The sequence below is a fragment of the Lissotriton vulgaris genome, chromosome 1_1, assembly GCF_964263255.1.
Source record: "Lissotriton vulgaris chromosome 1_1, aLisVul1.2, whole genome shotgun sequence".
Lineage (NCBI taxonomy): Eukaryota > Metazoa > Chordata > Amphibia > Caudata > Salamandridae > Lissotriton > Lissotriton vulgaris.
Window position 1 is genome coordinate 2,046,898,241 of NC_141685.1, and position 17,882 is coordinate 2,046,916,122.

Genomic DNA, 17,882 nt, shown 5'->3' on the forward strand with positions numbered 1-17,882 from the left:
AACCAGTTGTTAAAATAAGTGGAGCTTCCAGATCGTAAGGACCAATCGAAAGAGGCAAAGGACAAGAAACTGGGTTAGCAACTGGGGCGCCAGAAAATCCTACAGAAACGTTTGTTAAGACAGACAAAGGTGCCCCAGGGAGTTTTGAATTGGAAACATCCTTTACAACGCAACTTTTACCACGCAGTGCTTTTACATCGCAACTTTTACAATGCAAACCACTACAACCCATTGCGCTGGGGGGCGCTCTAGGATAGGGAATAGATTTAATTTACTATTCAACACCTTCCCTACTATCCACAGGGACTGGAGTTGGAATAGTAAATTAAACTATTCACTATCCAGCACCCCTCAACACTATGCGTTGTAAAGGCATGCGTTGTAAAAGTTGTGATGTAAAAGCATACGATGTAAAAGCATGCATTGTGATGTCATACATCCATTTTGAATGGATCATAGAACTTCTCATTGCACCAGTATCCAAAAGAAATGGTTCTGCAACACCCAAAGCAACTACCTCAACATAAGGCCCATTCTAATCCACTGGAACTGATACGACTCCCTTTCTTTTTCCATGGTTGTCCTAACTAGAATGAAAATCCTGAGCCTCACCTTCAACACAATATTCATCATTGTAATATTGTAATATTGCGCAGACTGAGTATTCTGCTGATCAAAATAATTTGACGAGTTCTGAGGGGGAAAGGAACGCTGCCCCTGAGGCAATGCACCTCGCCCTCTACCTCTAGGTGCTGATTGAAAACCATCACGGCCTCGCGGCCCTTGAAATCCACCATTACCTTGCAATAAAACCGGACAGCTATTCTTAAAATGGCCTTCCTCTTTACAATAGGCGTACTGATTAGGACCCAGGAAAGGTCGCGGAAAAAAAGGCTCAGGTTTCTTCAGCAACCTATGAGACTCAATAGGTTGCTAAAACTGACGCTGACCGGAACGAGGAGGATAAGCGTGCTGAAGAAGAACTTTCGTTTTTAAATCCTTAGTCTTCTTCTCAGCTTTATCTTTTTACTCCGTGTCCCTATTTTCATAATATTGCGCAGTAGCCAATATTTGAGCAGATAAAGAAACAGCCCAAGAACTTTCCGAATCTTTTAACTTATGAGACAATTCAGGAAGCAAATTGAAAACAAATTTGTTCACAAATAATCGCTGTCCCCCTTCAGTACTCGCGCCGAGATAAAGAAACAGCCCAAGAACTTTCCGAATCTTTTAACTTATGAGACAATTCAGGAAGCAAATTGAAAACAAATTTGTTCACAAATAATCGCTGTCCCCCTTCAGTACTTGCGCCGGGATGCCCCCGGGTAAGCTGAGCGCATTACAAATTTCATATAATAATAATAATAATAATAATACTCAAGTCCTGACCACTATGGTCAATAAACGTCTATTCAAACCGAGTGAAGAAATCGGAAACACTCTCATCTTTCTTCTGCTTGCACACAGCCAACTTATCCCAGTTAACGCGTAAGTCGGGCATCATCGTCTTCATTAAAGTTATAATTCTACCAGGCAACTGTGTAATCAAATCATCTGGCTTAGCACCACCCACTTCTGCTGCATCTGCAGCAACTATAGCATTCCAAGTACCACCTAAAGCTTGGTCGTGGTCCTCTCTACGAATCCGAGCCCACAATGCTTGTGGAACTACATTACCCACTAGCATATCAATATAGGCAAAATTCATAAGACATGCATCAAAAGTCTGGGACAACTCTTTATAATAACCAGCAGGATTTTTACGAGGGTCCGGCAAAGACTGCTTAAGTGCTAAAACTTCAGCTCGCTTCCACGGAACATGTACCCATACACGCTGAAAATGAGCAGGGACAGCTGGAACATTACCTGCTTGGGGAACCTCTTCCCTCCAAACTGGGAGAACTTCTCTCATAGGATAATGCAGGATCAGGTTCAGGAATAGTCCGGGTAGAATATAAGGTCCTAAAAGTGACAAGTGTCTGTATGGCATCCTGAACAGCAGGACCCACTATAAGTCCCTTATCGAACTTATCCTGTATCTCCAATAAACCCTGAGGTGTTAGATCCAATTCCATATCCTCCCATCCTTTAATAAGCGTGTCACACATAACATTAAAAACATATCTTTGTGTAGGTGCATTCCATTGAAGAAAGGTACTCACTTTATCAGGTACACTATATAATGGACCATTCATCATCCACCTATGAGCAAGGGAGTCAAATACAACCCATTCCTCAGAATCTGGGAGTTGACTACGGGATTGTCTTCAGGAAAAAGCAGGAGTCCTATTAAATGAACCAAAGAGGGGGGAGAAAAGACCAGAAACAGTATCAACTAACCTATTACGAATCGGAGAAGAAGTGGGGAGTAAAACTGGAGGTGAAGTATTAAGCAAAGGCAGAGAAGGGCTACCTGTTACAAGAGATACAAAAGGCAAAGGAGACTGAGGTACAGAAGATTGTGGAAAAGGAGGTGCTGGTGGTATAACTGGAGGAGCCAAGGGTGCAGGAGCCGGAGCTCATGGGTGAACAACAGGTTGCTGCGCAGGTGTCAATAATACGGGTGCATTAGCGCCTGGCCCATAAGGCGGAGACAATTTCAGTAAATGAGACATTAAAGGATCTTCCTCAAGATCTTTAAGTTGTGGGGGTAACATAGGATAGCACCTATCTATTGCCATCCAATGCTGTCTATCCGAGACCTCAATCGCTCGATCAGTTTCATCGTCTTTAAATTGCTGGGCAGCCTGTATAACCGTCATATCTTTCATTTTCCTATCTCACTTTTCTCGTTTAATTTCTCTCTGTTTGGCTTCCTTACGCCAAAGGCGGAAAGAGTCAAACATTTCCGGCCGGGCTTTTCTTTTAAACAGAATAGACTCCAAATTATCTAATATGTCAGGCTCAAAGCTACCATTTTGTGGCCACCGTAAGACACCATCTTTCATCGTGTATCGGATCCATGCATCATTAAAAGCAATAGGACCAACACCATGCTTAGAATAGAGCTCATAAGTGGGAGTTCCAACCGGAGGAATCGGACATGAATCCTCATGCCGGGAATCCCTAAAACAGCAAAAACAACAGAGTTTCCTAAGTCCGCTCAGACCAGGCATTTCAAGCACACTGATCCGTTCACTAACTTCGAGGAGTGAAAGCAAAGAACACAGTACAAAAGTACTCACCCCTCGGCTTCGACTATTGCAACAGGCGAATAACAAAAATCAGAAACAAAACAAAGAAGTGGGCGCTACCCACGAATACTTAACTAGATGGTCTTCTCACGCCAACGGAGGTCCGTCTAACGTCTCGCGATACCAATCATCATCAGAGGGTCCAAGGCAGGGCGGTAGTCAGGGCAGCAGTAATCAGCAGCCGTCGGAAAGGAGTAGCCGCGCTGCAAAAGACCTTCGGTCCACTTTGACATAGAGGGGTCGCTTGGTGTGGCTCGCGAATCCTCCGGAATTTTCTTGCGGGGCTTCTTACGACCATCGGGCTGAACCGCTACCACTGAAACCGCCCCACGCTGGGTGCCGGTTGGAGAACCGGGCCTTATGGGCCGGGCGGCGCAGGGCACGCCTTAATCCCTGGGCTCACCTGCCTTGTTACTAACAGAGACACGAGACACTCCGTTGAGCGTGGAAGCCAGGTTTATTAGCTGCAGCTAAGCACAGTTGTCCTAGAAGTACATGCAGAGTGTAAGTTCTAAGGAGACTGCCACTTCAGTCCGTGGCGTACAATCTCTTATACTAAACACATTTACAATATCCCACTCCCCGCACACACAAAAGAACCAATAGGAAGAGTTGGAAACCAAGCTATCATGTATCCCAGTATACTCCTCTTTCTAGGACTCCGTGTGTCACCCCACCCCAACAAATTAATCAGTGATGGTGTTCACAATCCTCTCTCGCAGGTGGCAGGACATGCTGGTGTGTCTCAAAGGATAGTTGTGTAATAGGAGCATACAAGGAGAGAATAGCGAAGGCCAATCGGATAAGATAGTATAAGGGAAGAATAGGAGAAGGCAAATAGTCGGCTGAGACAGGGATGAATCGAACCAGACATAGATTAACGAACTCAGCCAGACCCTGACATCGAGTTTCATGAACAAGGACAATAGAGTTACTTTTTAACTGAAAGGACACATAGCAGCTGGAAAAGCAAAAGCATCGCATTCGCCGTGCCGCCTGAGTGAGGGCAACACAAAATGGTGACAGGACACAAAATGGCGGCTAGATACGGGACGAAATCTGAAATCGCAGAACCTCACCTCTGTCTCCCTCCTGGTTGCCTATTCCTGAGGCTTTTCCCCAGCCAACTTTGCTTCTCAGGGTCTTGGGGTGTCAGGGACCTAAAGCACCAGTTACTCTATTGTGCTATGCTGGGCCTTTGCTCCTCTCCCAAATTTGGATTTCACCTGGCCGACCACCTCTCGTATATCTCCCTAGTTGAAGGAGCTGGGATAGTACTGCTGGTCCTCCAATCAGCTGCTCCTGTCAACCCTCCTCTGCCGTTACCGGGGTGATGATGAGTCCTGGATCCATTCCCCAATTGTTGGCACTCATTTCAGCACCACTGCTTGGATCTTTGTGAGGATATTTTCAGGGCTGGGCCTCACCAAGGAGAGCCCCTCTAGGTCACAGCCATCTTGCTCAGTCGCTGATCAAGCCTCACCAACTTAGTGCCGCTGAATTTTGCATTTTTTACTTATTTGTTGTTTTTACACAACTGATTGCAGGTTTTTCCAGACTGTGACATTTTAGTGTTTATTGTTCCAATATAGCGCTGAGCTCATGATGATTTTATGAAATTGTATTGCTCTTTTTAAATTGACAATTTATGTGTTTTATGATGTGATCTACTTTGGCCCCATGTTGCTATTCAACACGTCCTTTATTTTTATTTCATAATAGTTATTCATAATGTAAATTGTTTTTTATGCATACTTTTGTGGTGGTTTCATACACACCGAATAAAGTTTATTGAATTGAATTGAGTGTTTATTGATTTTCCTTACATATTATTACAGATTTAATTAACAAATACAATAACTTGTTTTTAATAATAATTAGTATTCTTGAGGAAGCAACACATGTTTTCACCACGACTGTTACAAAATGTTATGTTCTTGATGATCATTTATTCTTAACCATCTATGATTGATTAAACCTGTCAAACATCTCTTATTTCAGGCAATGATATATAATAAAATCCTGAAACTTTCAACATCAAACTTGTCCATGGGAGAGATGACATTGGGCCAGATCAACAACTTGGTTGCCATAGAAACCAATCAACTGATGTGGTTCTTGTTTCTTTGCCCCAATCTGTGGGCAATGCCAGTTCAGGTACAACATCAAATTAAAGGAGGTCATGTTTTTGAAAACCATAATTAAAAGCTACACTTAGCCAGCAGAAATATATTTACATTTATGTGAGGATGCCAAGGAACCAGCATCGTTTCATGTTTGCAAAGCCATGCTTGGAAATACTTATTGTACTGATGTTTGAAGATGAGCTCGCTTAGGGAAATAAATTCTCTTTATAACTGAATTTCAAAGCCCACTAAAACTTAAATCAGGCCTTAAGAACGGGGTACATTTCCACTCTGGTATTTCAATTAGATATTGCTTTACACAGTATATACATTATACATTGCATCTGTGTGGTGTAGTCTGTTGTTTTCAAAATCACACCCAATTACCCCATTGAAGACCTTAATTTTGAGTGCGTCTTTAAATGTCAACACCTGTGCAAAACAGAGAATGTACCGTAATTGTAGTGAGAGTATGGTCGAACAGATGTATTAATGTGATTAACAAAAGTGAAGAAAAAACTATAAATATGTGCGGGTATATATAGGCTATTATGTGTCTACAGCAGTTCAGCTCAAGTAAATACAAATTGCATGACTTATGTAATTGTGCTTGCTTGCTTCATGAGCATTCAGAATGTCTGAGGGGTAACTGCTACTGTGCAGTAAACTCGGGAGTAGTTCTACTCGGTCTAGCCCCACACGCTGCTCCGCTGGATCACATTAATACATCTGTAAACCATTAGTGAAACGTGAGTAAGGTGGGGAAGTTGTGCCCCTGTCCTGAAGAAGGAGCTTTGCCTCCGAAACATGTCGACGCACACATGAGGTGTTGTCCATAATCACGACAATACACACCTCGCACTTCACTTCTTTTATTAGTACCAGCCCGGGGCCATGAATAAAAAAAAATTCTACTACACCCACGAGCCAGGTACTTTTTAACTACTTCACTTAAATCCCACCACTAACATAATAAACATACCCACTCACATGCACCACATATAGTCAAAAAACTAAAAGTGCTCCCGCGTAGTCGTAGGTCGCAGCACGCCGCATCCCGCTTGAGGGATGCGAAGACCCCTATGATGAAGCATGACACCAAGGGGCCTTTTGGTGTGTGAGGGGTATTTTAAGAAACAGTAAGTGCTCCCATACCACTGTGGTGAACACTTTCCTGTCATTTCAAGGAGGATTCCTTTTGTTTATACGAATTAGCTTCTGGAGTACGAATCCTTCTGAACTACTCTACCTTCCCTCTCCTGTTTGTTTACATTGGCCATGTTAAAGTACATCTTTTTTTCTCGTAGATTACAATGGGTGTGATTCTTCTCTATAAGCTGCTGGACGTCAGTGCACTTGTGGGTGCGGCTGTTATTGTACTACTTGCTCCTATTCAGTATTTCATAGCTACAAAACTGGCCGATGCTCAGAAGAGCACCCTGGTAAGTAAAATCTTCAAGCTATTAATGTGTATTAGCAATAATCTAATCCTTGTTATACTACACATATATAATGAACATAATACAAGCAGAAGTAGTTCTTCCAATATGTTTAGGATGTTACCCTGTCAAGTTTTCTCTGCAAATGTTTATATTCCCCATTCTTTTTACAAGTGATGACAGGTTTTTGCCTACCTTAAATTTGACTAAGCGTGAGTCCATAGTTCAAACACAACAGCATAGAAACTGCAACTGTAGAGATCGAAAGGTGTGAGGTTAGTTTTCAAGACTACATAAATGTTCTCCTGCATTTTTCTTTCTACAGGCCAATGAAAGTTTGGAATGCTTCTTCTAAATTCCTACATTAGTGGCCTCCAATTACCACCATGCAGCCAACTTCCACCATTTTTCCATTTTTTATTTTTACTCTAATTCATTCAGGACTTGCAAATAAAATGTAGTCAACTGTGTAATTACTGCATTTGTATTATGCAAGTACTAACTGACTGAAATTATAGAAAACCAAACCCTTTCCAAGACAATTAAAGGCAGATTGTAGTCCTGAACAATTAAAACATCGACTAGAGTATGTGCTGCAAAGCTAAGCCCAAGATGGCTGCTTGAGCTCCTCCAATGAGACTCAATTGTAGTTGGGAATAAATGGTGCTATCACTCTAACAAACACATAAAGTGGATATAGGCATATACTGATTAAAATATATATAAGACAGTGATTCAATCTTTGCGGGCTCAAAGAGAAAGAAAGCATAACATCACAAATACAAGAGGGCCAGGTCACTTCAAGAATATGTTAGACTGACAGTGGAGCATCTGGACCTCCAGTGACCTCACTACCTTGAGGGGTGACTGGTGATCCTGTGACATTAAAGGTCAAAGAAATACATATGCTCACACCCAAAACCTAATATTCCTATTGTAAGAAACTGCCCCTCAGCACACTGAAGTGAGTATGGACAGTGAAGATCCTTCTCTTCGACACCCAATCACCTATTGAAGTTTCCTGGTGCCTTAGCTTTGTTTGTGCCATCATTGATCTACCCTTGTCCTCTGCTGAAGATAAAGATATGCAACAATTATAAAACTATGCTACCGGGATGTAAACTTAGGCGTCTTTTTTTAAAATCTTTTTGTAAACTATGATTTACCAATTATGTAACAGATAAAGAAAGGATACAGGCAGGATATGTCATTGAAACAAAATACAAACATAAGAAAATTTCAATCAAATATTGAATCGCAGAAAAAGTTGTTATAATCAGGCAAGCATTGATCTGAGTGAGGTATTATCTGGTACATAAATGCAAATGAATAGAACTAGGCCTGGGCGGCAAACTCCGTTCTTCTTGGGGAGTTTGTGGAGTTTTTCCCACTACGCATAGAGCACGGAGTTCCAGAAAGCTCTGCGCAGCGGAGTGGAGTGGACTGTTTCCTCTTTCGCAGCGCCCCAATTTTAAGTTGGCGAGCAAGGAATATCCAAGGCTAGACCACATCCTGGTGAGATTTCTCAATGCGCACAGTTGCGGCTGGCCCTCGAGTAGAACATCTAATAGAGCGATCGAAAGAAGCTGCGCCCTCTTGGGCTGCATGTGGTGCCTTTCAAGCTGAATTGACAGCGTGGGACAAACGCCTGGTACTAAAAATCAGCACGAGCAGTGCAACTTAGCTCACTCCACTACCTGTGGAACTCCTTGGAGAGTGGCACAGTTTTTTTTAACTCTGCCCAGGCCGAGATAAAACTTAAAAAATCAATATTCCAATTCAAGGGTATTGCAGCAGCAGCTGGTGCAGTCTAGGTACATGTGAAGCTATCCCTCCATCTCATGTTCATTTGTTGTTGTTTGGTGTCTCTTGACTGTATTATGTTTTTCCTACCCACAAAGGACTACTCTACTGAGAGATTAAAGAAAACCAATGAGATCCTGAAAGGCATCAAACTTTTGAAATTGTATGCCTGGGAACACATTTTCTGCACCAGCGTGGAGGAAACACGAATGAAGGAACTGAAAAGTCTCAAAACCTTTGCGCTTCACACATCTCTTTCAAGTAAGAAAATATTCTATTGAGGGAATAGATTGTAAAATACCTAAAATGAGTTTACAAGAGCTTATCCAAACAGAAGGGATCATGTTCATTAAATAATATCACAGTTAGTTACCATGGAGCAATGCGGTTCTCTTATGCCAAGAATACACTGGTATAAACGACTGATTTGTAGACATTTCGCCATTGACATTTCATTACAGGGAAAATGACTACTGGCTCTTGACAATGGTGTTTACCCCACTGTGATTGCTGCTTAATTTTCTTTTTTTTATGAGGTGGTGTTCTGGCGTTGCCCCTCTCCCTTCCCATCCTGCCAACCGTAATTTCACCACCTCCACAATGCTGATGAATTAGGTACCTCAGTGAGGCAGTGAAATTCCTTTCTGCAACAATGACACAGCACAAAGTCTGAAGCCCATAAAGACTCACCAGACAACAAGCTTTACATGGATATACCTGACTGTTGATACATATGCATTATATATTTTATTTTAAACACGAAGCACATTACTGAGATGAATCAATTAAGAGTGAACCACACCAGTTTAGATGCTAGAGTTCCACATGTGTTTCTCAGAAAACCTCAACCAGTAATTGCCACAAGCAGGATATATGATCTCCACTGGGGTGACTTAGTAAAATTCACATTGGAGTGGGTGTGCCCCTGGAGTGTTATCAAAAGGTTTGTTATGGAGTTTGGCATCCGCTCGCCATGTTGAATTTATAGTTTGTGCACATGCACGTTGATTACGCTCTAATTTGAAAGGAAACAGCTCCCCAAAGCTTTTCTTTGTAATTCAAAGTCAAGTGGCTATGCTATGCTTGGTCTGGTCAATTCTGTGCCTCATACTTTGCATTTGTAATGTTAACTACTATTATATTAATTGGTAAATACCTCATGGCAGGATAGCTACTGCCTCATAGGTGGTGGGTGAGGATTAAGGGTCTAGCTATCAACCGTTAGGAAATGTAGGGGTAGATAAGGAACCGCTTCCTGTTGAGTAGTTACAATAGTGGAGAATGCCATAGAGTTTTATGTACAAAGTTAACATCAGTCACCTGTTGACACTAACGCTGTTCATGTAGCTGGAAACGATGAACGTCAGCCTCCTTAACCCCTCCGCTGCGGGGGTTATTTTCCCGCTGTGCTGGGGGGGAGGGGGGCCCGCACGGCGCCCGCATGCTCATGACGAGCTGAGCTCGTCATGAGGCACGGCGCTCCTGTCCTCATGACGAGCTCAGCTCATCATGACCACACCCGTTCCCGTGGAACTCTCAGCACAGCAGGGGAATTATCCCCGCATGCGAGCGTTCCACAGCTCATGACGAACTGAGCTCGTCATGAGCACCGGAGTGCTGTGGCTCATGACGACCTCAGCTCGTCATGAGCATGGAAGGAGTTAACAATCCACTTTTGATAATACTGCAAAGGCACACTCATCCTATGAAAATTTTGGAAACTCCCTGTGTCCTCACAAGACATCAGGGAAACACTACAGTTCTTGAATGCACAGTTTTTAATTTAATTCTGACTGGTTTTATTGGACATTTGCAAGGGCCATTATATGGATTTATTAGCCAATGTGTTGTTTCTCTTACAGAGACCTAGGAATTGCATGATAATCCAACAGAAGATGTAGCTCTAGTGCAGCAGAATGTAGCATCACTTCTGAATTAGATGGAGACTGGCACAGATCAAAAAGCATGTTTTTTCTGCATATGTACTGACAACCTCTTGTCTCTCTCTGATTAAGCACAACTGTATATTTAAAAAGCTTCTGTTATTCAATAATAACAAAGTTATTGTACTTACCCGCACAGGGGACCAACCAATACCTACACAAGAAACCTATTTGTATTAGATCCTGATGAAAGCCAAGGACCTGTAGGGGCACATATGGCGGAAACATGTCTAACACTTACGTGTGATGCAAAGGATTGGTACTGCATCTGAGCCACATCACTCTATCTATTTTATAAGCTACTCCTATCGCTTTTTCATATTAAAGTACATTTTGAGGCATAGGTGGTGATCTTATTCTTAGTGCATAGATCCCACCAGTATCTTTTCCCAGACACTTCTAGATAGAGGTGTTATTCAGCTGGAGAAGTGAGTAGCCAGGTGCAGAACCCAAAGATGATGCTATCCGCTAAGCCACCTCATTGGGGTTCATATATACCACTGGTGGTAATTACTGGTTGAGGGTTTCTGAGATAACACTCATGGAACATGGGCATCAAGACCGGTGAGGTTCACTCTTTTTCGATTTATGACAGTATGGCTAATGGGAGCTAAGTGAACCTCTCTCAGCTTCTGTCTCCCCCTTTTTTAATGCTAATGCACATTATTGAGATGTTTTTAGTAAAGATATGTATCTACTTTTCAGTCTAACTTATTTTGTGAACTTTTTTCTGCAGTTTTTATGAATGCAGCAATACCAATTGCAGCAGTCCTTGCAGTAAGTCACCTTAACTTTTGTTAAAATACATGTTACTTTATATTGTTGTGCAGAAACATTGAAACAATTCAACCACTGTAAAAAACTATGTGTTCCTGTAGCTTACTAAAAAACAATGTTCATAGGTTATGTGAAATGGTGTAGGGATAGCTTTCTGGTTGTCATTCAGATTATGTAATGGTGTGGAATGTATTTTGTTGGGTAAGGTAGAGGCAATAACAGTACCAACCATAAAATCATACTTTGACAGAGGGGAGCAAATGGAAGGGAGCCATCCCATGACAAAGAGAAGTTGCATAGAACTGCAAACTAGGGAAGATTTTTATACTGTTGTGCTAATACAACACACAAAAACCACCTAGGACAAAAGAACATGTGTGCCAATAGTTTGGCAATACTTTTGCCCCTGATTAAGTGGTTGTTGCGAAAAAGATACAATTATGGATACCTAGCATGTTTCTGTATTTTTTGTGCCTGCTATCATTGCAGTTTCAGTGTTCTGTGTTTGGTTTTGAGTCAGTTCTGTGTGTGGTGTGACTAAGTGCAGAACAGTATGTAAAAATCTCTAGCAATGTATTGTTCTCTGAATGATGTCCTATTTCAAAACTATGAATATACCTCAGCCACTCTAAGTGTTCCTAAAGTAAAAGAAGAAGGCCCTCATTATAAGTGGCTTAGGGTAAATCCTGTTATTCTCCCAACCCCAGAGTCAGGGGCGTAGCTTGGTGGTCGGTAAGACTGTGGGAGTGTGAGCTTCAGATTTTCCGACAATCAAGCTAGCATATCATGTTGATCATTATATGGGAAGCAGCTCATGAGGGGGGCTTAAGGACCAGTGGAAAGGGAAAGGAGTGTGGATTGTGAGGGGTACTTAAAACACAGCATTTTGTAAAAGAACCATGTTTTAAGACCTGCAAAACAGAGACTTGTGTGTGTTTTTGTGAGAGTGAGTATTTAAAGATCCAGGATAAAATCCAACAGACATCCTACCATACTCAACAAAAAGTTCCTGTACCCTATTATTTATTAAATAACACATTTGGGAATGGGGTGTAACACCCCCAACCCTCCCTCCGAAACTACGCCTCTCCCCAGAATTACAGTTGTCTGAGGCGTTCTGTTAGTTCTGGGGATTGGAAATAATGAGAATTAGATGTGGGAATACTGTGCAGGAATTAGTGTTTCCATGACGATTTATGCATGTTTTTTCCCCAGTGTTTTAAATTAAAATTTCAGCTGCTATCCCCGTGTGAAACAAACGTAAGTTTATATTTCCAATAATCCTGTAACTCTTGGTACAGCGCATATTGAAATTATTTGCCCACTCATAAGGAGGGACATTTACAGACCCCTGAGTTTTAGGTTCTTCTAAATATAATGGTATTTTTATGTGTACAGTTGACTGACTTTTGGAATATTATTAAATATATTTTCTTTTGTTCTGCAGACATTTGTTACCCATGCCTATGTAAGCACAAAACCATTGACACCAGCAAACGCCTTTGCATCTTTGTCTCTGTTCCACATCCTGGTCACACCACTGTTCCTGCTCTCCACTGTCGTCAGATTTGCAGTCAAAGCACTAGTGAGGTACTTAAAACCAGTCCTTTTCCTGCTAGACAATACTGACAACAAAGACAATGCCTTGGGTAATAAAAAAACGTAATTGTTTTCACTCTATAATGTGCTTGTGTCTTTGGTTTTGGTGTAAGTCTCTTTACAACAGGCTGTGTTATGTGTGGATGGAAATGGAAAGTGCTACTTTTCTAATTCATACTATACTTTTTAGCAATTTATTTATTCAATTAACAAATCAATAGAAGAAAACTGTAAATTGTGACAGTGACTTAGAAAGCTGTCCAAACGCTGTGGATGTGACCAAGACCTTGGGCAATATTATCAAATGTGCCCCTTGGGGCACAACAGGCATGTATACCTGCTTTTGGCACCCCTGGGGCACTACAGTATTACAGAAGGGGATCCTTCTGTGATACAGACTAGGCTGATGCACACGTAGCAGAGTTGTGCCCTCAAAGGGACACACCGTCATAGGCATGGGACCTGCTTCTGTTCCTGCGCCATATTATAGACACAGGCTCAAAGGCAAACAGATCATCAGGAGGTCCACTAACTGTGCGCCACGAAAAGGTGACCCACAATCAGTGCTCCCTTCAAGGGTGCCCTTTGAAAGGAGATAATGGGGGTGCTATGTACCCTCCTGATGTACACTTGCAGATGAGTGCAAGAACTCACTGCTCCCACCTTTGTGGAGATCACTGCCTCACCTTTCAAAAGCAGGTTGGTTGTCACCTGCACCATGAAAAACAGACTAACAGCTTTAAACAGCCGGTCTACCTTCCACTAACGCGCTGCCATCAGGAGGGGCATGACATTGCATGGGGTGCACTGACTTGGTAACTAAAGGTGCGTTATGGCACAGACCAGGGCAGTGTGCCCTATCTGAACTCTGGAACCTGGTGGGCAAGGCAGATGGAAGGCACCTAGGCAATAAACAGTATTCAGATGTTTATAGAAGGAATGGTAATTGGTTTGGCTGTGGGTGGCAGGAGATTCCCCAGTATAACTTTTAGGGTGGGAAGGAGTGTTACAGAAACTACCACCGATGAGTGACTGGAATATTCAAAAAGTCACTTGAGAGTATGAGCTTTCCGTTATCTGGCAAAGTGAGACTGGAGGAATAAGAAGTATTTTTCATTCGATGTATGAAGCAAAAGCAGATGAGTAAACTTTTTCAAAAAAATGGTATCGGCCCTTGGCAGTTAGTGGAGTTCAAAAACATGATTCAGGACACATTTCTCAATAGGCAGACTTAGGGTAAGTCTGGTGACTGTGTTTTGGATTGTTAACAGCTGCAGCAATGGTTAATTTGATATGCCTAGGTACGCAGAATTGTTGTAGTCAAGCTGGAGGTCACCACAATCTTAGTGACTGATTTGTGGTTATACAGAAAAGCACAAGTAAGTCCTTAAGGGCTTTTGTGAGTGGAAGAGAGGTAAACCTGGTTTAGTGATTGGAGTCTTTGAAAGATTCCTGTCTAGATTGCATACAGCAGCTGATGAAACTGGGGGTGACTACCAGATGGGCCAACAGTTATCTGGCTAAAGGGATGCAGTCTACCTTAGTTAATGTCTTTTCACTTTTAAGCGTCATGAAATTTGTGTTATGACATGCCCATAATGTTGATGTTGGTTCAAACTATATATCTGGCTAAAGGAAACTAGCATGCATGGTCCTTGATTCTTCCATAAAGTCTATGGTGCTAGAGGACACCAGTGCCAGAATCTTTGAATGCCGTTATTGCATTGCTAGGGCCTAAAAGAACTTTATTAAGATTCCCACCCTTATTTCACATATGCACAAGTTGCCTATATATTTTTAAATTTTAAATGGTTTAACATGAATAATTGTTATCCTAAGGGGGATCTGTGTTGTCCAATTACAATTTCACAATTCATAACAATTGTATGTAGGTGCATTAGATGCTCACAGTATTATTTTGCAGTTTAACTAATCTTTATCAATCTCATCTAAAACCTTTAGCAAGATTGTTGAACCAATAAAGTACAATTATTTTAAAGCAACCAAATTCTTGTGCAACACAATGCTCAAATTGATCTGCCATTAAAAATATGTGTTTGATATCCTTAATACATTACAGACACTCGGCCCAGATGTACCAAAACTTTGTGGTACAATGTGTTGTATTTACCTTCCTACACAAATCCTGATTGGCTTTGCAAAGTTGGTAAAGTAGCTTTATATGCTACTTAACATCAAGGGGATATTTTATGGGTGGCACTAGGGTGTTCCACACTTGGGTTTTGACGCAAATCCCTATCTACTAACATTGTTGGACAGGAATGTGCACCACACACTTACACCTCTTGATGCAGGTGTAACAGTGGATCAAGTTTTAAAGCTCTCCACATTGCATTAACTTTACACATGTGTTGCACTGTACTGTATACATATATAGTGAGAAAAGTATTGAACATAGTTGTACATGAAGGCTACCCTTTCAGTAAAAAACCCATGCTTGACAGGAGGCACACACATATTTGCTCTATGGTGAAAGTGTGTGTGCATTGACGCAAGGAAGAAAATGCACCAGCGCAGGGCGTAGAGAAAATTAGCACCATATCTTAGTCTATACTGTTCTATTTTTGGATCTCCCTTCGATGCAAAGTAGATGACTGAGCTAATTGTGTTGTGCCCAAAGAAGTAAATCTGCCACCAGTGCTCACCTTACAAACCGACAAATGATTGCATTTATCATGATTGAAATAAAACTGAAAGTGCCTCTGAATCAATTTTTCAATGAATTTATGATTGAAAGACCTAGTGCAACTTCATCACAGAAAAAAGTGTCAAAGGATCGACTTCCTTTCATAGACCATCTTATCTGGCCACGGAAGAGCTCTAACACAGCAATTATGTTTTATGAGGTTCTTTGTTTGGCTTTTGGGTAAAGAGATACTTGCATGTTCACTATTCCCTCTACACTATTCCCTCTACACCCATTATATTTTCACAGTTACCCTGCTGCATTGTAAAGTTCAATAATGCTAGCCATACTTTAAATATGTATTACAGGGTAGAATGCTAGCTTTCAGACACTTGCATATAAAGCTATTCATGGCATGTAACCAAGCTCTCTAATAGTTTATCATACTAAACCAATTGTCTCAACCAGGTAGCCCTGTGCTTTTTAAGGTGTCATGTAACATCTTAGGACCTCTTCCCTGGAATTCTCTACCACAGGTTATTAAAAAAATTCCCTTTACTGAGTTCATTCATCCTAAATCAAGTGTAAATCTATACATACCATCTTTATTAGTTGTTTTTGTTTTATATAGCGAGAACTAGACCCAAAGGTATCAGAGCGCTTGATAGGAGCTCCAGTTCCAGATAGACCATTCATTTTTGTTAGGCACAGGAAGTTAAGTGATATGCCCAGAATCACAGGATGTTGAGTATTCCTGCCAAGACTCAAACCCGGGTCCCCAGCTCCCAGGACTTCCGCTCAAGCCATTAGGCTACATCCTCTCCCCATATGTTGTACTTGTTATAGATATGTACCTAGACATTTGACTCTCTCCATCGATCATAGCCACATAATAGCACCTACTGATCCTTGCCACACTAATTCAGTTTGCTCTGTGCTAATTATCACACCCATATTATATTATGTAAGTCTAACGTAGCTGAAGCGGGGCTGTATTCTGTGAAGTATACGAGAGTGCACAAACACTGGCCATTGTGGAAGGCACCATTTTGACTGATGTGAGTTAGAAGGGGGGTCGATCAGCACTCATCTGCTGAGTATTGGATGACACAATTATGCAGGGTTGTCACTCAATAATGGCTAAAGAAGAACTACATATTATGCATGGGCATATTTTTAACTATGGTACACTGGATCACTAAATTCCTCTTGAAAAATTATAAGAATGTGGAGTTTCTCAGTTGGATAAGTTCTTTCCTTACACTCTAAACCTACATTGTCAGTATTGCCAGAGTACTTTTGGGCATATCTGAGATTCCTCGGTAGACTGCATTTGGGGATCTTTATTGCCTTTCTGTTTCATTGATAAGGACACTTGGATAATACCTGAGTAAGCAATACCAAAACGGTTTAATATAAATGCAGATGTTACCCAGATCTGCCTCCAATTTGATAATGAAATAGTTATGCCAAGCAACATATCTGAATTCTCATATGATATCTAATTTTGAATAAAGTAATAGTAAGTATTACAACAGCCGCCACAGAGATATTGTTAGTAGAACTATTCACCCCATTTCCCTAAGATGGCAGACGAGGCCTCTGACTCGGTGAAAAAAGGCAGGAGCCGCAGTATTATGTTTGTCAAAGAGATATTGTTCACAGAAAAAAACATTGCTGTGGCCAAGGCCCCACATCACCACAAATCGCTAACTAAACATCCTGGGTAACTTTCTCATGTTAATAATGACCATAGAAACAGGGCCAGCTTTTGTGCTGGTGACACATTGTGTGACGTGTTTTTGGCGCCCCTCCATATGACCTCCTCCTTGGATTCCCTCACTACAACCCTGCAAAAGTGCCCCTCATCTCTCCATAGACCCTTTCTTACATAGGGCCCGATTCACATAACTAACTTAAGACTAAATCCTAAACTCACTACCATTTTGGTATTCACAGAAGGCACTTACTCATTTTGGTATTCACAGAAGGCACTTACTCATTTCGGTATTCACAGAAGGCGCTTACTCATTTTGGTATTCACAAAAGGCACTTACTCATTTTGGTATTCACAGAAGGCACTTACTCATTAATGAGTAAGTGCCTTCTGTGAATACCAAAATGAGTAAGTGCCTTCTGTGAATACCAAAATGAGTAAATGGTAGTAAGCTTAGGATTTTGTTTTAAGCTAATTCTGTGAATCGGGCCCATTTGTTTTAAAGTGCTGGTATAGGCTGGCTTTACTAATTCACTCAGCTATCCACATAAAATACAAATCTGCTTTTTGTAGCAGGCATATTAAACCTCTGGGCTACTTTATGGAGAGCCAAAACTGCTACTAGACAAAACTCTGA

General features: G+C 41.4%; 1 protein-coding gene across 4 annotated transcripts in view; it reads left to right on the forward strand.

Moving 5' to 3' along the window:
* Positions 1 to 17,882, forward strand: part of ABCC9 (ATP binding cassette subfamily C member 9) — a 915,119-nt gene that overhangs the window by 125,083 nt on the left and 772,154 nt on the right. For all 4 annotated transcript variants that reach the window (XM_086920457.1, XM_086920444.1, XM_086920437.1 and 1 more), the window contains exons 7-11: positions 5,196 to 5,351; positions 6,628 to 6,762; positions 8,661 to 8,823; positions 11,242 to 11,282; positions 12,730 to 12,872. In XM_086920457.1, the coding sequence (XP_086776583.1) occupies positions 5,196 to 5,351; positions 6,628 to 6,762; positions 8,661 to 8,823; positions 11,242 to 11,282; positions 12,730 to 12,872 (638 nt within the window). The remainder of the gene's footprint in view (positions 1 to 5,195; positions 5,352 to 6,627; positions 6,763 to 8,660; positions 8,824 to 11,241; positions 11,283 to 12,729; positions 12,873 to 17,882) is intronic.